The sequence below is a fragment of the Stenella coeruleoalba genome (genome assembly GCF_951394435.1).
Source record: "Stenella coeruleoalba genome assembly, chromosome: 13".
In the NCBI taxonomy this organism is placed as follows: domain Eukaryota; kingdom Metazoa; phylum Chordata; class Mammalia; order Artiodactyla; family Delphinidae; genus Stenella; species Stenella coeruleoalba.
Window position 1 is genome coordinate 59,185,160 of NC_137159.1, and position 22,333 is coordinate 59,207,492.

The 22,333-nt window shown below is 35.8% G+C and overlaps 1 protein-coding gene across 3 annotated transcripts in view; it reads left to right on the top strand.

The window, feature by feature from the left end:
- Window positions 1-20,739, top strand: part of SOS1 (SOS Ras/Rac guanine nucleotide exchange factor 1) — a 153,604-nt gene extending 132,865 nt beyond the window's left edge. For 2 of the 3 annotated variants that reach the window (XM_079940715.1, XM_079940717.1), the window contains 6 exons: window positions 5,820-5,992; window positions 6,200-6,316; window positions 7,361-7,625; window positions 12,958-13,002; window positions 14,727-14,845; window positions 15,764-20,739. In XM_079940715.1, coding sequence (XP_079796841.1) covers window positions 5,820-5,992; window positions 6,200-6,316; window positions 7,361-7,625; window positions 12,958-13,002; window positions 14,727-14,845; window positions 15,764-16,255 — 1,211 coding nt within the window. In that variant the 3' untranslated portion in view covers window positions 16,256-20,739. The remainder of the gene's footprint in view (window positions 1-5,819; window positions 5,993-6,199; window positions 6,317-7,360; window positions 7,626-12,957; window positions 13,003-14,726; window positions 14,846-15,763) is intronic. The other variant, XM_079940716.1, reaches the window with a different exon arrangement.
- The last annotated feature ends 1,594 nt before the right edge of the window (window positions 20,740-22,333 follow it).

Below are 22,333 nucleotides of genomic sequence, written 5' to 3' on the forward strand. Positions count from 1 at the left end.
GATCTATCAATTAATTTGGAAAGAACATTTATGATAATTAGCTTTTTCCTAGGTATTTTTGATCATGAATGGTATTCATTTTTTAATAGTCAATTTCCCTTAATTCCAAGAATTATTAATTTCCTGGGATTTTCTAGATATTTAATCATGTCTACCGATAACAATAGTGTCTCTTCTTTTGATTTTATTTCTGTGTTAGGCCTTACAGCATTAGTCACAACTTCCCAAACAAAGGTTAAACAGTGGGCTTCCCTGGTGGCGCAGTGGTTGAGAGTCCGCCTGCCGATGCAGGGGACAACGGGCTCGTGCCCCAGTCTGGGAAGATCCCACATGCCACGGAGCGGCTGGGCCCGTGAGCCATGGCCGCTGAGCCTGCGTGTCCGGAGCCTGTGCTCCGCAACGGGAGAGGCCACAACAGTGAGAGGCCCGCGTACCGCAAAAAAAAAAAAAAAAAGGTTAAACAGTAATAAAAAGAAGAAGTTCTGTTTTCATCTCTGTTTCAGCAGGGATAGGTATAATTTTGCTATTTGCTTGATTCGATGCTATTTATTATGTTAAGACAATTTCTTTGCATAGTTATCTTCTGTGTTTTTGTTGGCAGTATACATTTACCTTTATAGTTTGCTGTCTTAGTGAGAGCAAAATGATTTTTCTTATTTAGCAAATTAAAATGATAGGTTTGCTAATACTGAACCTTTCTGTTAACCAACATTAAGTCTTTTATATTCATGGTGGATTAGTCTTTTAAATATACAAATGAATTCTATTCATTATCATTTTATTCAGGATTTTTGCATCCATCTTTATAAGTGAGATTGGTTTGTGGTTTTTCTTCTTGTCCTATATTTATCAGCTTTTGTTATTATGGTTATATTTACTTTGTAACATGAGTTAAGCAGCTTTCCATCTTAATCTATTCCAGAATATCATGAAATGATCTAGCCGTTAAACTTTGAAATATTCAAACAGAAAAACCATCTGGGCCTAGAATCTTTTGTAGTATGTAATTCTATAATAACATTTTCATTTCTTCCTTAATTTTTTTTCTATTTCAGTTTTGTTTGCTACACAGTTGTCTCATTTCAGTATTCTAAAAGTACTAGCATTCACTCTATAAAAATGCTACTTTTAAAACTGCTCTTATTTGCAATGTTTTTGTTTCTATTTTTACTTGTTTGTTTTACTGTGTTTTTCTTCCAAACAATAAAAGTTGAAACAGTTATTCTCTCTGATTTTATAGTTTTTATGTCATGTATTACTTTTTATCATTGTTAATTTATTCCGTTTTCTGAGGATTTTTCCCCCTAAATTCTTGATAAAACTGTTGAGTTCATTTCTCTTTCTGATAAAACATTGAAGTCTATGCATTTACTTTTAAGTGTGGTGACTATGGTGCCAGTTCATACAAGGGAGCCTGGGAAGGACCTCAGTCTGATGTTCATTTCATTCAACCTGTCAACAAATATTTCTTGAGTACCACTAAGTATCAGGGCTATGTCAGGTGCTTAGAAAAAAGCGAAATATCTTAGTCACTCAGTACACTCACTGAACTTAGAGTCATGCTACTCATGATATCCTATGGCCCCTGTTACACAGAGGTGAAATGAAACCACAGGGCCGGTTCACTGGACTCATGTTTGGCCCCTGCTACTCCATTATATCACCTGATTGGTGGACATTTATTCATACAGACAAACTGTATTCTCTTTCAGATCTCTATGAACTAACGTAATCGACTTTTGTTAACATGTTGTTAAGAGAAAAAAGGAAATTTCAGACCTGTATTTAGAGTAGTATTCCATTGTGTTTTAAAGTGAGCCATATGATTTAGTGAGTGATTGCAAACATGTAGGTGGTTTGATAGGTGCAGACAGCCTGCCTGCCAGCCTTCCTACCCGTATCTGCTTATCTTCCTGATTATTAAGTCTCTGGTCAGTTCTGCTGCTCTAGGAGATTTTTGCTATTTCCAAGCTAAAGGTTAGCCAGGTAGCCTTTCATGGTTCTAACCCAGTAGGTAGATATTATTGCTGCTGCTTAGTTCCATTTCATCTATATGATCAATTGTAGAAACTTCTTCTAGATTCTTATCCTTAATTCTGGATACTGGATTTTTTTCTCCTCTGTAGGAGGCTCAGGGGTGGTATCTGGCACTTCTACTTTCTCTATCATCTTAGCAGAATTCCTACTCAGATTTTTTTGCTGGCACTGCACTATTTACAGAATAATAAAAGTCAGGCAATTTCTCCTTCCAAGGCTATGCCAGGCTACTGGTCTATTTCCCAATTTTTCTCCATACACTACAAGGTTCTACTCATAGGTAGAATGAATATGTATAGGCAAACTAACATTTCCTCTCAGGTAAAAGGATGTAGATTTCTACCTCAACCAAGTCTCACCTCTCTGCACAAAACTCCAAGCCTGTAACATCAGCTTTGCTCTTTTCCTTTCACACTGCTCTAATTTTGTGTTCTCCTTCTGTTTCTTGTCAGTTTGTTCCATCTCCACTCTTGCTTTCCTGCCATTTTAGAATTGACCGTATGTCTCTTGTATCCCGGTCTAGTCTGCAAATGCTTTCTTTTCTATTCTGAAATAGTGTGCTGCTTTTATTCATTCAGAAATATCTGTCGAATGCCTGTATGTGTCAGGCCCAGGGCTAGGTGTTGAGAATAGAGAGACAAGTAAAACATAGTGTTATCCTCAATAAGCTCCCTTGAAAGAGCAGAAAAATAAATTATAGTGCTATGTAGTAAATATAACACTGTATTGTAGAAACGTGTAAATCAAAGTATGAACAGAGTGCTCTGTGAACCCTGAGCAGCCACTTTTCCCCGAAAAGCTTGGGAAGGGTGTCAGCCAAGAGGTGAAACCTCACCCCTCTTCATCATTTGTCATAATGCTCTGCTTTTCCTCTCCCTAGAACAGCTGTCCCTAGAGCAGGGTATGTAAAATGACCTTTTTAAAAAAAATTAAATCTATGTACATCTATGTACATATTTGCACTACATTTTTTATTATACATATACACAGAGAGAGAGAGAGTGCATGCTTAAACATTTTTTTACTGATGTAATTTATGATCAACAAAGTTTGAACACCACCTCTTTAATTATTTGTTCTCCTTTTAACTAGCTGTTAATTTGTCATAAAATAATTCCAAATTTTATCCTGAACTCTCCCAAAATGCTACTTGTAAGCATTTTCACAACTTCTTTCAAGTATACTTTTAACACCTACAATATCCCACAATTTATTATCCTCATGTTCCCCAGGTCAGTCATTACACCACCACCCAGTCAGTCCCTCAAGCACAAAGGTGAGAGTCTTCCTTCCCGCTGTGCCTACCCTCTGCCCAAACCACTTAATCAGTTCTTGTGGCATTTACCTCTTAGATATTTATGCACTCCACTCTATCCCCGTGGGGATATTTATGCACTCCACTCTATCCCCGTGGGCCCTAAGGTAGCCCTCATCATCTCACATCAACATCTCACATCAACAGACTTTTACTCTGTTAACTGAGCTTCCTGCTTCTAGTCTTAACTCCTTCTAACCCATCTAGCGTCACAGTACAACCAGAATAATCATTCTAGAATGGAAAGATGCTGATAGTCTCCTAATTACCTACTGGATAAAAGCTAAGCTCTTTTAAAAAGGCTCTTTGTGACCCTGTACGGGTGCTACTACCCACAAACTCTTCATAGTTGGGCCATCAATTTGTGGCCAATATGGAAGGTTAATTTTGGCTCCCATTAAATATGTGTACTGTCACGGACGTTTGTCAGACTGAACATTGAACTAAGTGGGTCATGCAACTTAGTGTAGAGGAGAATATAACCGACTGCAAGTAAAAAAGCCAGTGACAGGCAGATGTGGAAAATAAAAGAGCCTGTGCTTACTAGAACACATGGTCAATTTGTCTTATGAATATATAATCAAGAGTAGCCTAGGTGCTGAGAAATAGCCAAGTAACTAATACACTGAATAACTGGATGCTTTCTAGAACCAAACAGGCATTGATGTCTATCATGTTTCATTATTGCTAACTGTTCACTATTGATTTTGAGTTATTTAATCTTGCCAAGAATGTAGCCAAATATTCTCGTATTTAAAAGTTTGTGTCGGGAATTCCCTGGTGGTCCAGTGGTTGGGACTTGGCACTCTCACCGCCGCGGGCCTGGGTTTGATCCCTGGTCGGGGAACTGAAATCTCACAAACAGTGCAGTGCAGCCAAAAAAACCCGAATGTTTGCCTCTATCACAAAACCATTTAGAACCACTAATCTGTGATTAGAACTGAAGTGCCTGTTGCTTTGTTCATCCCTCTCCTCATCCAGTGGCTAACCTGCAGTGATGGAGAAGGGATTAGAACTACTGATTCCTTGCCTCTGCCTATCCTCATTTCCTGCCACTCTTCCTCCACCCCACAGACCAAACCTCTAAAGGCTAGCCATTTCTGAGTATGCCTCCAAGCTTCACAAAAACCAGTGCCTTCAAACACGTGGCTGCTTTGCTTAGAATGCCCCTCTATCTTATTCTGCTTATTAAACTTCTGTTCATTTTTTGAGACTTACTTTAAGCATATTTTAATCTGTGATGCTTCTGCTACTCCCAACAGCTCAAGGCAGAGTTAGGCACATCTTGTTTGTGCTCTCATAGCATCTTATGCATTAGTACTAATTAATGTAGCACTTACCAAATGGTACTGTAGTAGCCCACATTCAACACTCTGAACTCCTGGAAGTCAGGAACTGTGTGTCTTGTTCATCTTTGTATCTGCAGTACCTAATGCAGTGCTTGGCGTACAGCAGAGACTCAGCAAATGTGTACTGAGCAAATGAACTCAGATATTCACACTTTTTTTTTCCCCAAAGCATCATAGTCAGTACTTCAGAGGAAAAGGCAGAAATAGGATAGGGCAAGAATAGCAACAACAGTATCAACAATCCCAGCCACAGCTAATTAAGCATCTACTTTTGTCAGGCCTCATTCTAAGCCTGTACATAAATTTACTCATTTATTTCTCAACAGCAACCCTGCTGTCCTCATTTTAGAGATGAGCAAACCAAGGCTAAGCAACTTGCACAAGATCACAAGAGGAGAAAGCAGCAGAGCTGGCTCCAGAACCTTTATGCTAGAACAGAAAGGAACTAAAATGCCTGCTATTTTGTTCATTCTCCTCCTCATCCAGTGCACAAACTGCAGTGGTGGGGAAACAGGAGCTCCCTTACCAGGTTGACATAATTCTAGAAGTACTGAAGACCAGAATATACATAAATCACATGCAGTCCTGTGTTTGATAGGCTTGCACATCCGCCCACATTTTCACGAGTCAGCCTATCCAAACAGTACTACCTCTGATTACAAAGCCTAACGACCTCTTGGGGGCCTCAGGAGCTGAGTAAGCAGAAAATATGATCCTCTAAATTTGATGTTTTCCTGTTTTCCCAAAAATATGTGTTAATAGTGATGGGTTATTCTTAAAGTTCCTTTAACAAAACCATGACTTAATGTTAAATAACATATGGGTGTGGGGGGTGGGAAATTGGTTATTGCTCCTGAAAATCTATTAATTTTGTTAAACTTGGTCTCCTTTTTTCCTGGGTATTTATAGAACTTAAGTCACAGAAGAATTTGATACTTATAAAAATCTTTCTTTGATATTTACTTAGCTTGTTGTTTTTCATAGAATGGAAATTTGTGCCTTAATTCTTTGGTTATGATGGTTGAGATGGTACAGTGTAATATACCTATAAGTACTGAGAAAGAAAAAAACTAGCCTTTTCCATTTTTATCCTTGAAATAATTTATTATCTCTTCTAGGAATTTATCTAACTAATATCTTGAAAACAGAAGAAGGCAACCCTGAGGTCCTAAAAAGGCATGGAAAAGAGCTTATAAACTTTAGCAAAAGGAGGAAAGTAGCAGAAATAACAGGCGAGATCCAGCAGTACCAAAATCAGCCTTATTGTTTACGAGTAGAATCAGATATCAAAGTAAGTTGAATTATTTGAGAACACATATTTCTGATTAAGTTTATAACCACCTGATAAGAGGCAGGTTTATTGCGGAGAAAAAGGAAAATAAAACTAAATAATTCCAATTTTCTTACGTTAAATGTTTTCTTAAATTATTTTCATGAACTTTAAACTGAACTTAAATTATTTAATATTAATAATTGTTTTTCTTGGCATCTGTTTTAGAGGTTTTTTGAAAACTTGAATCCAATGGGAAATAGTATGGAAAAAGAATTTACAGATTATCTTTTCAACAAATCCCTAGAAATAGAACCACGAAACCCTAAGCCTCTCCCAAGATTTGTAAGCATTCATACATTTATATTTCTTTTACATTTATATATTTTTTACAGTTGTCATCTATATCTGGTGGTTTATAGTTTTCTATAAAGGCATTTAGAGATGACGTGCACATGTAATGGATAAAAATAGTGAATAAATGCTTAATAAATATGCTCAGGATTATTCCACTTAGCTCCAGGTAAATGGGCACTAATATTAATGTGAATAAATCCTAATATGATAGATGAAGAAGTTGGGCAAATATGGCCAACTTAGCAAAAAATGTTATTTGGTATTTATGTTAAGGGCAGGAAATCTGATAATTTATACTAATTCACTTATAATAAATATATGTACTTATATAAGTACTTTTTATGAGAACTTTTAACCTTGAATCATTAGCCATAAAAATAACAGGCTTGGCTAAAGATACTTTTTTGGGGGTGAAATAAAGTTTCCATTCTTTCTTATTACTAGTAACTGCCTGGCCAAGTTTATGTACAGTATCATCGTCTCACTGTTCTGAATATAATCTCTCTTATTCATAAGAAAGTCAAGAATCAAGAAGTAAACATAAATGGCTTCTAAGTAACGAAGATAAATCTCATAATGTCTGTGAACCAAAGCTTATGAAATTACGTCACAAGAAAATTTCTCAAGGCCTAAAACAGTTTTTTAAAAGGTGGATTAAAAACAGCAAATTGGAAATAGCTATATAGTCTGCTCCAATGAGACACACTGATATCATTGAGAAATGATCACTCTGTAAGAAAAAAAATGCCATAAAACTAACATAAACAGATGAAAACTCAAGCAGTTTAATGCATTTGTAAATAGCTCAAATGATCCTGATGGCATCCCTAATAATTTAGATAGCCAAGGCTTTATGGAAATGGGGTGTTAACTCTTCAACTTGGACACTTTGATTTGAATCGTTATGTCACTTCTTTATTAGTGCTTTGTGGTTTTCCTAGATACTAATCGAATTTTACCAAGCATTTATAGAAGAACCTTCTTTTCCATTATGGTGTTGTAAGTGTTGTGTTTCTTTTGATATGTCTACAGCCAAAAAAATATAGCTATCCCCTAAAATCTCCTGGTGTTCGTCCATCAAACCCAAGACCAGGTACTATGAGACATCCCACACCTCTGCAGCAAGAGCCAAGGAAAATTAGTTATAGTAGGATCCCTGAAAGTGAAACAGAAAGTACAGCATCTGCACCAAATTCTCCAAGAACACCGTTAACACCTCCTCCTGCTTCTGGTGCTTCTAGTACCACAGATGTTTGCAGCGTATTTGATTCTGATCATTCAAGCCCTTTTCACTCAAGTAGGTGCTCAAGTTTTAAGTGCTTTAAGTAATTGTTAGTGTTATATGTGCTAGAGGTAAAAAGGAATCTGTATATATATATATTTTGTAAATTTGTAGGTAAATCAAATACCATTTCAAAAGCTATTATTATAGAAATATAAAATAAATTCTAAACTCCAGCAGTTTATCTGTTAGAACAACCCTCTTTAAATGTATTATACTTTACAGATAGGCCTGATGATGAAATTGGTAATTGAAATCTCATTTGAGCATTTGTTTTCAATTGGTGAATTTAAAATGCATCTCTAACTTCTGGAGGAAACAAAGATAACTCCTAAAATCTGCATGGAATGTCAATCTGATTGCTGCCTCCAAAATTATATTTGAATACTGCTCAGTACCTGGTTCCTTTCCAACCAAACTCTGTAGTTTCTAATTTTGCAATGTATCAAATTCAAACTCCTACTTAACCCTTTTTCAGTCTACACCATCCAGCAGGTGGTATATAGTGCCAGCTAATACACTCCTATGCTTTCAAGCCCAGCTGTACAAATCTCACAGCCTGCATACTGTTGCTCATCCCTTTCCTAGTTCTAAATCAGTGCTGTCCAATAGAAATATAATGTGAACCACATGTGTAACTTTAAATGATCTTTAGCCACATTTTAAAAAAGCAAAAAGAATTAGGTGAAATTAATTTTAGTAATATATTTTATTTAACCCAGCATATGCAGAATGTTGTCATTTCAATATGAAATCAGTATAAAAATTTACTGAGACACTTTACAATCTCTTTTTTGGTTCTAAATCTTCAAAATGCAGTATACGTTTTACACTTATAGCACATCTCAATTTGGACTAGCCACATTCAAATGCTTAATAACCACATGTGGCTAATGGGTGCCAAACTGTACAGCCCAGCCCTAGCCCTTTGAAGAGGCTGCCTTTTATATCTAGAGCACCATGCTTCCATTAATTTTTTTAATCAATTTCATGTGGAGCTTTCAATCTCTACTAAGAACCCACAAACTTTTTTCATTTGTTCATTATCAAATCAGAGTTTGAATTCAGTCGGCTTTAACCCTCTCACAACCATTTCCACATGCTCTTCCCATTGGCTGTCCTAGCTCAGTGTACAGTTCAAGTTCTGCCCTAATATTTGATGTTATAGAATCCAATAGTGAGAGGCAGCATGACATTATTATTCGGGAGGAGGTTGAGAAGCACTGACGTAGGAGTTAGGAATCCTAGTTTGTCATCCCAGTCTGCTAGTGAGCTTTCTGATTTTCGATAAAATACTTTTTCTGTGCCTTCTGGGGATTAAACTAGATTTTTAAGATTTCTTCCAACTCAGAGAATCTAACTTAAAAAAAAATTATTTTTTGGAGGTATATTATTTTGAGATTTGGTCCAGAATCCCGTTTATTTATTCCCGTGTTGTATATATATTTGTAGTTACCCAGCAGTTTGTCTTATCTTTTTACCACCTAAAGTGTATTTGTTTTAAGAATTGCCACAACTTGGCCTTGTTTGGCTACTGAGGATTATGAAGTCATGTTATGCACACAGTAGGCTATCAGATATTTTTTATAAGTTAAAATAAACACCAGGTTAAAAAAATTCCCATTTATTTTCCCCAATTCGCCAACCTCCTAAATTAGGTAATAAAATAAAAGCAGCACTTTTCACAGTATACCTGACTTAAAATCCTTGTTTATTATGACCCATTTAACTGTTTGAAGGGTGTTTTTTCAAGAGCAGTTGGCTGTGATCTATATTATAAAGATTCCCATGAGTGAATTAGTGAAATCACATGAAGGCCATCAATTGCAAATTCTATTTCTCTTAGTTTAAGTAGCTAAAAATGGGAGATGTAGAAAAACAGGAGATAAGCCTACTACTTTCCCTACTAGTGCTAAATCTTTAAATTATTAGTCAAACAGAGAAAAGGGAATCATTTTGGAATGCAGCGCTCTGGATCAGTGCTTTGTCATATGTGACAGTGGAAGAATATTAACTAAAAATAGCTAGACAAGTGGAGAAACCTTAGGCTTTGTAATCTTAGCCCTGAAGATTTTTTCCATTTCTCTTCCTTTGTGAAAAAGAAAGCCCCTATTACTACTCCCTCTGTTCTTAGTAAAAATTGAAAATAACTGATTTTGAAATTAAGTAAGCCAGTATAATATAAAACCATCTGTATGCTCAGTTAGTCCCTTACTTAAAGTTCATTAGTGGTCTGTGTATATTAAAGGTCCTCATCTGCTTTTGACCCCACTCTGCTTAACAGATCTGCTAGTGTTATGGGGGGGTTGTGGATCACCAGCACGTCCAGCCTGGTACTCACTGTGTTGCCACTAGAGTGAATACCTACTTCCTTGCTTCCCTCAGGGCCTGGCAGGAAAGAGCTGCTGTACCTACATTCTTAAGTCATCTGAACATATTCCACTCCATACAATGAGGCAAAAAGTTCCATTGCTTACGTTTTTTAAAAGGCAGAGTTTGACTAGAATTTTTGATCAGTTATAATAGTTTTTTTTGCTTCTTATAGTTTTTTTCCAAAAATAACTTACTTTAAAAACAAAGATTAATTTTTTCAGCCAGTATCTGTTGCATATCTCATTTCTTGCTAAGCAGTGACACACCTTCTCTGTTAGGGCTTGCAATCTTACTGAGATGTTAAAAAAATAATCATAGTACCAAGAAAATCATAGTTACATGTTTAACCATTGTTAAGTGCTTGATTCTGTTTGTACCATGATTTTTTTCATCTCTCAGTAAGATTGCAGGCTTCACCAGAGAAGATGTATAAGTGCTAATTTATTAGCAAAATGCTAAATGAGTGGCAAAGACATTAATGCTGTAGAAGTTTACACAAAGATGACCACGGAGTAGGCAAGAATGGTCACGGAAAGCTTTGTGGTGAAGACAGAGAGGGAAGGAAACTGGCCACCTACCTACTGCTGCTACATACATTCTCACGTTCAGAACCCTGCTCCACACCTTATCCTGACCAGGTCCACCTCTGAGGTGATGATGACAGTGGCCGGGAAAAGGGGAGAGACCACCCAGCTTTGCATCTCTGGCTATAGCATGGAGGGAGGAGGATGAAGTGCTCTTGGTACTTTCCTGTTTGAAGGTTGCCTGGTCATAAAAGGAAGCCATAGGTCTGGCCTGGTCTGTAGGCTGCAGATGAGCTTCAGCCCCATCCCTTAGTAGGGAAAGCTTTAACAAGAAAAAATGTATTCCAAGCATTTGAAGCTGGAATGCAAGGCTTTTCTTCATAGAAGATTATTATGTGATTAATTTCTGATTTCATACGCTTGCATTTAACAGGCTATTGTGAGTTTAAGAAGTTATTCATGATTTATATAATTTTTTTCTATAGGAAAATGCTTATTCCTATTCCAAGAATGACTCAATTATAAATTGGAGATTATCTTCAACAGTGGTTTCAACCCTGGTTGGACATACAGTCCCCCTGGGGAGCTTTAAAAAATACCTATATGCCCAGCCCACGCTTGAGTTAGACTGGCATTGGCACGTGGGCATCAGTATTTTTTAAAAGCTCCCTAGCAGGGTCTAATGGGCAGCCACGATGGAGAACCACTGATCTGTTGTCTGGGATTTGTATTTAACAAATTGATACTACTTTTTGATGAACTGGGTTTCACTCCTAAGTCATTATCAATAAATTTGTTCAGTACCTAGCTGACAAGAATTCCTAGTATATATTTCTTGATATATATAATGTTTAATTCTGAGAGTTTTTAAATAGCATTTTCCAGGCAGTAAGACCAAGCAATTAGTTTGAAGTGACAAATCAGAAAAGTGCCCCAAGTTTACACATGAATCTAAGCCTGTGCTATATATAAATATGATCAAAGCCAAGTCTGCGTCTGCGTGCACAAGTGTGTATGCATAGGTGTAATCATTCTTTCCAAAAGCCTGCAGTTGGTAACTGTCATGAGCTTTGTCTTTTGATTTTACTCCTGTATTGTACTGAGTATACGACCATGTTCTTGAGGCTTATCTCCAGAAGGCATATTTATTTCCTTTCCAAGAAAACTGGAGAATACATAAGTAGTAAACACTAAAGCAGATAACCCCCTTTAACCCTATTATGTTAGTGAAGAGAATCTGATTTTTAGTAAACAGAATCTTTGACACAGTAGCAGAATTATTTAATATCAAAGTGTAAAAATGAATTTTAATCTTTTGAGAGCTAACTTATTAGAATTAGCTGGATTGCTACCCTTAGTAACCAGAGCCTCCAAATAAATATCAGTACATATGGAAAGGAGGTAATAGGATAGATTATTTGAAATTGGAGCTGTCTGGGAAATAAGAACACTGTATCTGTATAAGCAATCAAATTAATAATTCCGCCCACTGAACCTAGGACGTTAAATTATCCTCATTCTGAGCAAAGAAGCTAGAAAAACAACAGCCCTAATTATTTGAGTGATTGCCTATTGTGCAAAAATGAGAGAAACCTGAAGTTTTAAAAATCAGCTCAGTCTAGTGCTATAGGTATTGCTTTAGTCTCTTGGATATTATCTATTCAATATGTTGGTAATATGAGGCAGTGTAACCTAAACACCTATATCGATTTAGAAGCAGTATAGATCTTCTAGCCTTTGTCTCAGTTTTTCTACTTTAATGCTCTTGGGGCTAGTGTTGTTGAAATTAGACATTCAAAAATTATCAGAGTTTCCTATATAAAATCTGTCTAAGCACCAAAACTGTTTAATGATTTTTTTAAGTGTTTAAAAATATAGAAGGAAAAAAAGCTATATCACTTTGAAGCTTGTTTGTAATATCCAAAACCGTGGTTATTTTGTGATGAACATATGCCCCAAGAACATTTCCAAAACTTTATAATAATTATAGTAGTAAGAAATTTCCTTTTATGTTTCAATTTTTATAACATAAATTTATTATTTACTACTTACTTTCACAAGTTTGGTTTTTCAAAATAATCCTTAGTAAATGACATATTTCTGTAGGTCCAGCTGAATTCTTTGCTCACATTGGGTTTATACATTTTTTGAAAGTCTTCCTCTAATATACAGGATATTGTATATAGTTTTCTTATGAATGCTTTTCATTTAATTATTATGGCATCAAGTAGTGAATCTAAAAGGAATCTGGAAAATTCCCAATATTAATGCAGTTTAGTTCTTTATCTTTCTCAAAAGTAAGTAGTAATGAGCTTTTGCTAAACTGTTCTACCATTCTTTAAAACTAGAATGACAAAAATAACATTTCTATCATAAATAAATTTTTACAGATGAGTTTGAATATATCAGTGAAAGAAAAAATATATACTTTTTCTTGTTTCCTTTCACAGGCAGCGATACCGTCTTTATCCAGGTTACACTGCCCCATGGCCCAAGTTAGTATATTTGGTTTAAGACTCATAATTTTCGCTTTGGCTTTAAAGATTAAACCAAATGTAACCTTTCTTGCTAAAACTCGTCTTGGGTCTGGCAGTATTGGTACCTTGCTTTGCAGCATCTTAGAAGTGAGGCCTTCACTTGTGCTATCTTTTGACCATAAATGATTTGCTTAAACTTACATATTTTTCATGCTTTTTGTAAAATCTTTTTTTCTCTTTTGAAAGAACATTATTATATGGGTGGCTTCCACATTTAACCACTTCTCATTTCCAACTCTGGAGTTCTAAACATATTTTAATGCTCAACTTTTAAAAAAAAAGCAAGAGCATGCATGCGCATATGAGAATGTTGGCAGCTACGTGCAGTGTCTAAGTCACTTAGCCTGGCAACAGCACAGATTGTAGGCAAATGACTATTATTTGACTTTAGAACAGCTATCTTATCATTGTACCTATCTGTATTATATAATCTAAATATTCATCACTGATAAGCAAAATAAAGTTCCAATGTAGGTATCTGCTTTTAATTTTAAAGTAAACTAGCAATTCACCAAACTATTTCATAAATTTTAAGCTAATAGATCGTTTTTTGTTGTTGTTCTTCATACAAATGATTTCAGAATGTGTACAATGGAAAATATTCTTAAAGCTAAATTAACTTACATAGTCTCTTAAGAAAAAAGGTAGGTGATCAAAATGTTGTTCATTTAAATAATATCAATACACAAATTACTCTTTCTAAGTTCTATATTGTTATAACATTTAATTGGCAAAATAAAAACTGTCAATGTTTAAAGGAGAAAAAGAACCTGCCAAATATAATTTTGAATGACCATTTAAGTGTTTTTTCATATCTTTTTCATTGTGCTGATAAACTAGTTAACAACTTACATAAATGTTTTTCAAAGTGTAATTATTTATATGCTTATATTAAGTCCTTGTCATTATAAATGTCTGTAAGATGTGTTACAGTTAGAGGCTTTACTTAACTTTTTGGTGCCAGTTTATCAACTTACTCCTAAATCAGGTTCACCAGATTCTAGTGTAATTTCTGTTTTTATTATCAGCACACTGCCTCAGTCATCTTAAATACCTCCATCACAATGAAAATTTTTAGATTAGAGTATGATGAACCTGACTTTGCTTCCCTGCCAAGGAGAACAATATCTAAGCACACTGAGGAGAGACCCCTCCCCCAGGCACTAGATTCTCTCCCTGGCATCCTTTGAGGGGATTGCCGGGAGAGACATTGGAGAGAGTGGTTAAGATCAGAAACTATCCCCAAGGACTATCCAGTGAAGGCAAGAAAATTCTGTACTAATAAAGTCAGAGGAAAAAATGAGCCCATCAGAAAAGCTTAACAGAAATTACCATTCCAAAGGTTTTTAATAGTTTGCTGTCTCTTCCAGAAATCTGAGACTCAGATCCAAATAAAAAATTCCAGTAATAGATTAACAGTGGGAATGTTATTTTGTTCAAGAAACATAATAACAGAATATCTTAGGCAGCTTTTTTTCTGAAAATTCTGCTAAGAAATTTCTGCATGCTTTTATAGCAGTTTGCTTTAATAAAGGAAATACTATTGGTTGTTGATTTATTGAACTGCTTTTGATACTTCTGTACATTTCTTTTAATAAATATAAGCAGTTTCCAAGTCTTTTCAGGATTGATAGATGAAATAAAATTCCTGTGAACTTTTCAAAAAATTTAACATCCTACAGGATCTGCTTCAGTATCATCTATAAGTTTAACCAAGAGCACTGATGAAGTGCCTGTCCCCCCTCCTGTTCCTCCACGAAGACGACCAGAATCTGCCCCAGCGGAATCTTCGCCATCTAAGGTAAAGTAGAAAACCTTGTTATCTGGAAACTGGAATCATTACAGTTACAGTATAATCAATTGCTTGTGTCTGGTTTAGTTCTAACTGAATTAGGTTAATACTCAGAGTATTTGGGCTTAATAGAGTTTAAACAAGGATTAAGTATGGATTTACGATGCAGTAATGTTTATTTCCTTTCTTCTGAAAGTTTTTTGGTAGGTTTTCAAAACCCTTGTAAATCTAAATTATGGGTACTGTCAAGAAAAAAGTTTAACCTATAATGTAAGAGTAATGCAGTCTCAAACAGTTCTTTAAAAGATACAAGAGAGAGAGAAGGAAAGAGGTCTGAAGCTTTATATGAAAGCACATTTTAAATGAAATGGTATCTTAGTGCTAAATATTACCTATCTGAACCTTTCATAGGTGAATGTGGCATGCTTTTAAGTGGGATTTTCATGAAAATTCTGGGTCAGAAGAGACCTTAAAGGCTCATAATAGCTATTTTTTCTACCTCTTGGAATTTCTTTCTTTGCCAGTTGTTAACATGATTCAGTGTTCTCAGTGTCCAGAGAGCAGAGCACCTGGGCAAGTCAAGACACTCTTTGCAGAATATCATGAAATGTTAATATAGTAAGTTTAAAATTGTAAAGTTGACAGGTAATTTATGTTAAATGGAAATGATCTTATATTAGATTCAATAATAGGTAAGCAGTAGCAAATAACAAAATTTTGAGAAAAATAAAAACTTAACACTGAGGGAAAAATAATTTTAATGAATGAACTGCCATAACCTCCAATTTTTAAAACATGGCAAAACGACCTGATCCACATCTAGGGTTCTTCCAATAGCATATTTGAAAACCCCAGCTTAATTCTTAATATATTCATGGTGCTACATAAATTATTAATAAATGTCTTTTTTTTTCCCGTTTATGTTAGATCATGTCTAAGCATTTGGACAGCCCCCCAGCAATTCCTCCTAGGCAACCCACATCAAAAGCCTATTCACCACGATATTCAGTATCAGACCGGACCTCTATATCAGATCCTCCTGAAAGCCCTCCCTTATTACCTCCACGAGAACCCGTGAGGACACCTGATGTTTTCTCAAGCTCACCACTACATCTCCAGCCTCCCCCTTTGGGCAAAAAAAGTGACCATAGTAATGCCTTCTTCCCAAACAGCCCTTCCCCCTTTACACCACCTCCTCCTCAAACACCTTCTCCTCACGGCACAAGAAGGCATCTGCCATCACCACCATTGACACAAGAAGTGGACCTTCATTCCATTGCTGGGCCGCCTGTTCCTCCACGACAAAGCACTTCTCAACATATCCCTAAACTCCCTCCAAAAACTTACAAAAGGGAGCATACACACCCATCCATGCACAGAGATGGACCACCACTGTTGGAGAATGCTCATTCTTCCTGAGTTCCTCTATACCAGGATGTACATTTTCCTGGCCCCAAATCCATTGCTGGCGATGGATGCACTGAACGTGCCAGCACTGAGGAGTTAAAATGAGAACTCCAAACACTAACGACTCTACTTCAAGATGCAGTGTAAGACAATGAATTTTAACCTAGATGTAATTATAAAGTGAAAATGGTGTTCGTTTAGAATATGGAAAGACTGATCTAGAGGAAGTGGACAACTGATTGCACCTGAAAATCAAGTAAAGGGAACTTTCTCCAGCCAGTAGGCAGGAGTCCTCTTTTTGTGAAGTGATCTTTATCATTAAAGGGATGAAAAACACAGTCTAGTGTCCAGCAGGCCCACATGATGACAGTTTTTGTAATTCAAAATATTATGCACTTTTTAAAAAGAAATCTTAAACAGGGATCTTCAAATCCTCCTTTGTTTTCCTTTGCTTTTGTTTGTCCTACTTTAGAATATTTTCTTAAAAATCATTCAGAGGACTGTGAGGAAAGGCTGTGGTACCTGACCTTGTTGGAATCAAGGCCCAGCACTGTACTACAGTCCTGTTTACAGATTATTACAGTGAATTGAATGGGTACCGAGGCTTCACCAAAGAGGTACTTTTTTTTTTTTTTAAGAATAATTATACCGATTTTAAGAGCATTCCCCTACCCACCCTCCCTACACAAACAAAATGTGGTGGTGTTGCCTTCAAACAAGAGAAGTTTTGTGTCATTAACAATGACAGAAGAACTTTTAAAACAATGTAACTGTCAAGTATATGATTTACATTTAGGAGACTGTTAATCTATGCTAGATTGTCATTTTCCCCCCTTTTCCCACAAAAGTTTACTGGTAATCCATGTCATGGCTTGTAGCTGTCCCTCTAACCATACTATGGAAATGCAGTCACCCAGTGTGAAAGGAGTACTTGCTGGGCATCGCTGACACCGTTCATGTTTTACTAATAGTTGAGTGATCAGCATATCTAGAATTACCTTGCATTGCCTAAATCATGTGTATATAGTGAATGTTATATAATATACCTGGCAGGTCTGTTTTAATTTAATTGAATAAAGATACAAATACTTTGTTTGGCTGGCATATATTAAATTATTATATGAGAAAATGGTTGATTCTTATTTCTTTCAGTTGAAACACACAAACACTAAGCATAAAAGCACGTATTGTGGTACGCCTTGGTTTCTAGTTCTGGATGTATGTATTCATCTTAAAGAATGATCTAAAGTTGCAGTTTGGCATGTAGGAAAATATTTGGTTAGAATAGGATGGGTATCTTTTAAGCAGAGCTTTGTAAGGTTTTTAATTTCCTAGGTAACATGTATAAAGTCTGTTAAAGTTTATATTAAACATTCTACCTTGCTTGAGGTCTTTGCTCTTTCGGAACTATTCGTAATAGAACATCTACCTACATCATTAATATCATAATATGGATTATTCATTAAGCCTATGTACTGATCTTCTGAGTCTAACAAATACTGTGATTGAAATGCATGCAACTTGTTGAAGAGAAAAAGTGTTATTAATCTCCACTATAGTATCTGTGAAGTGTGCAGTATTCCATCCTTAGAGAGTCATCAGTTTATCAGTATATGCATGTGTCCTCTGAATAATGAAGCAACATTTCAGCAATTCTGTTAACGATGCCATTAGAGACATTTTTAGAAGTGCTGCATCATGGTGGAAACCTAGTACTTTAATAATTTTCTGTGATATTTATTAGAGCATTAAATGTACATCACAGTAGTACAATATATAGTCCTTTAAGACTAGAGTGTTGGTTGCATCATCATTTAGCAGTCCATCCTGTCATATACTTTATTTATTTGTTAAAGTTGAATCATTTTTTTCTAATATTTGTACCATTCCTATTATGGTAGCCACTTTTCTCTTTGTAAAATGTCTCCTTTTAAAAGTCTCCCCCCAAATTAATTTCAAATCTCCTCTTGTACGCAGAGTGTCCATAAGACCATTCATTCAACAAGTATTTATCTAAGCCTACTTACTAGTGCTGCTACAATTAATCATAATACACATTCCAGAATTTCCATGACTTTTTATTAGACCAGCCACATCGTCCCTAGGATTTCCCTTTATATGTCTTACGCACACTTCTCTTTAATTACCCCACCCCCACTCCAAATGAGAACCTGAGAAAAGTCCCATTGGAGCCCATTCAGTATCTCTCTGGCCAGTGTGTTAGCCTTCAACAAGGTAATGACCTCTTTTCAACCTGCCTGATTGTATAAAGGAAAAAAACTCAGATTTGAAGTTCTAATCATACTTCTCCCAAAGGGAAGCATTCTTCTACCCTCGTGGTTCTAGGCGACCGCTTCACTGTGCATCAGCTTTACATGCATTGTGGATAGAGGATATTTTTATTCTGAAGTGTAAAATTTGGGTAAAAATATTTTCTGCAGTGGTAACTGATTAGAAAAATTCCAGTTGGATGCCCTTCAATGGAGTTGAGAAAACTGTATCCTTGCCTTCTTCACATGTGAAACATTAACTAGCTGGCAAACTTATTCTTTGTAGTAACTAAAATTTCCAGGGACAGGAAGTGGCTGAGAAGACAAATGCATCACCACAAAATTCTGCTTTTGAATTCAGGACATTACAAGACAGTCAATGCAGCGTGACTTTTCCTAAATCACCTTCCAAAATATGGAACGTTTCTTTTAGAAATGTAAGTGCTCTTAGATGTTTCATTTTCTTTGGATCACAAAATGAAGAAAATATTTCAAGGTTGAATTTACCTAAATGGGCTGATAACCAATATAATAGAAAGGGAGACTTTTCACATCTAAGTACTTTTAAAAACAGGAAAAGATAAATATATGTTTCTAAATTTATTGAAAGACAGGTTAATTACTCTTCCCAGATCTCCAAATGTGTTTTAAGACTACAAATTATGAGGAAATGTACAAAGGTCAAAAGTTTGCTTAATTAAAGGTTGTTGGGTATCAAATTATGTGTTTAGTAGGTTACTGTGCTCTAACAACTCAAGAATGTTTTAATGTATCTGAATTTAGCAAGGAGCATGCCACGCTAATTATACTCCAATTAACAGAACAGTGTAGTGAACTAGTACTATTTCAGTTGGAGGCTATATTATGGTTCTAAATTCCTTAATGTGTTTTTTCCGTACATCAAAAATTAGGCAAACCAAAAATTAGTTGGTATCTATGATCACAATCTTGTCTTAATTCTCAAATTTAGCTCACATTAGTCATGTACCTCATCATTTGTCTTTTCATGACAGCTTAAATTCAGAGTTTTAAGTGGCTCAGCAAAACAGATAATGGAAATGGGGGGAGGTGTCTCAATTTATTAGTGTTATACATATTGAGGAAAACCTTTTTTTTTCCCTCCAGATTCAGAAAGAAAAATTTAACCATTTATTTCTCGGTATTCTGCTGCTATAGGTAGGTTCACTTATTCTTTTAACCTATATTGTATGACTGTCGTACAAGTGTAGGTCCTGTTGTGTTGCACATAAATCTTTACCAGTAAAGTAAGCATCACAGGGTTAATACCAGTTTGTCTGAAAGAATTATGCAGTAAAATTATTTATAAGGGAAAGTGATGACTTAGTTTATTTATTCAGTATTTTTCTTTTGAAACATCTCATTACTTTTAAAATCATTTCAAAATTCCTTATACATGAGCCAGTGAAATATTTTGAGCGCTAGTTAAGAAAAGCATGAAGTCTATGATAAATCTAAACAAAAGCACTTGTAACTTGTTTTGTAAATTTCATGCCTTATTTTCCATTTTTGACACCATAAAGTGCATTTTCTGTCAACTGTGAGCAAACTTCCCTTTTGCCTTTAATGAAAATAGTGCATTAAGTAGCCAATTGCTGCAAAATTATAAAGCAAATTAGCTAAAGGTGGATCACATTGGACTACCACTCAAACAAGATGCATAGTGGATGGAAGTCACATGTGGTGTGGCTTTATAGGGAGAGTGCACCTGTGCCAGATGCATGCCACTTTCCGTAGCTGCCAAATGTGCCTTTAATTAAGAACATCTCTGATTTTTTTCTTCAGATCAAGTCAGCATTTGGGGGCGGGATCAGGGCAGGGGACTTTGGGGTGCAAATATCTGGTGAAACCCACCAGAGAAGAAGCCTTTGTTTGTCAAAGTGACACGAATAACTTCAGTTGAAACGTGTTTATGTATATATATGTGTATTTGCCTTTGTTTAGTAGCACGGTTATTTGCTAAAATAATTGTCCAAAAAATTGCTCTGTCAGTCTTACTCTGATGTAAAAACAAAGTTTGGTCTATACATCTAATATGGCCTTTGTACCTAACCATGTTCGTAGGTAATCTTTGTACTCTGTGTGCAGCAGTATTTGGTTTGCATTTAAAGTGAAAATAACGGCTGTTATTTTTCTGGCATTACTAAGATAAACCGAAAAATAATAAAAAAAAAATGCCTTACATAGCCCACAAGTGTATTATTTTTGCATGTATTTATTTTAGAAGGCAGTATTTTAATGCCATTAGTGATTCTCATTTTAGCTCATACTTTCCATAGAAATAGTTTGCTCTTAATCATGGTCTTGCTTTGGAGGCGCTTTTTCCTGTATCACAGTATTATAAAAGAAGTTGAATACTTCCTTCTGTATCAAGCTCTATGATTGTAGTGAGTGGGAGGCCCTTGGGATGAAAATTAGTACTTTAGTGACCTTGGGTGTCACCTGGATGAAGCTGCAGGGGAGGGCTGAGGCATTTGTATTCCATAAAAGAAGTTTTAAGATACCACAGTCCCTCAAAAGGCAGGTTTTGCTGAGACCTGCTGGAACATGGCAGCCTGACATTCAGCAGTTCTTTCTGGGCTTGGCATAAAAAGATACAGCTTACAGTTGTACACTGTAAAGAATTATGCAAATATGAGGTCATTCATGGTGAACTACAGAATGTGAAAACTAATGAATCCTTAAGAGATCTAATACCCTTATTTTAAAATTGAAGTAAGTGACATGACTTAGCCAACATCATGTGACAGTCAGTGATTGAGACCACTGACTCAACTTTGATTCCTGGTATTTGGAGGACTGCTTTCAGGACTAGTCAAAATTCATTGTTTTGTTTTTTTTTTCACCCCTGGTTTAAAGACACAAAATCATCAGTTTGTACAAATTCCATTTGTAGGCCACTGTGAAATCCAAGTATGTATTATTGAGTATATTCTAGAAAATCAATTTAAAAGCTATAGGAAAATAACAATATTGATTAGTCAGACCTGATTCCAAATTTGCTCTTAAAACATCACTTCTTTTCAATTTTAACCAGGTGGTTTGTTTTTTTTACTTATTTTAGTCACTAGCTCATCACAGATTCAGGGCACTTAAGACTCTAGGGTTCGGCCACCAGCAGAGCCTACCTTTTTGCAGATAGATGCATGTAGCAAGGAGGGCTTTGATAGAGTACAATTCCAAAAAAGCAGTTTATAGTCATTCTACTATTTTAGGGCTCTTGATTCTTATTGGAGGCAAGAAGAAAACTACAGCCCATTTTTAGAAGCTGGTTTCTGTACCTTCATGACTCATCTAGAAAAGGAAAAATTGTGGTGGTGGAGTACAACAAGCAGGTGCTTTGGAATCAAATCTCTGTGTTCACATTCTGGTTCCATGACTTACTAGATGTGTGACTTTGGAGAAGTTATTTAAATAATCTGAGTCTGTGTTTCTTCATCAATATTTGAGGTCAATAGATCTACTCTTTGGGACTGTTGTGAGGTTTAAAGCGTAGTATGTATAAAACCCAGTGCCTTTCACAGAGTGAGTACTTAATAGTAACAAGATATGAGGGATATGTTTTCAGAGTTTGCCTGCTTTTAGATATCTTTTAAGAGGTTGATGGTTCATCCTGAAGTTCCCATAATTTGATTCTTTACCATACAGCCTCCTTTGATGTTTACACTTAAATTGGTTTTGAGTGACCTTAGTTATAAGCATTTGTTAAGGGCCCATCTGACTATTCAACAAATATTTATTGTTTCAAGTACAGTTTTGATGTTAGGAATATAGCAATGAACAAAACAGACAAAAATCCATA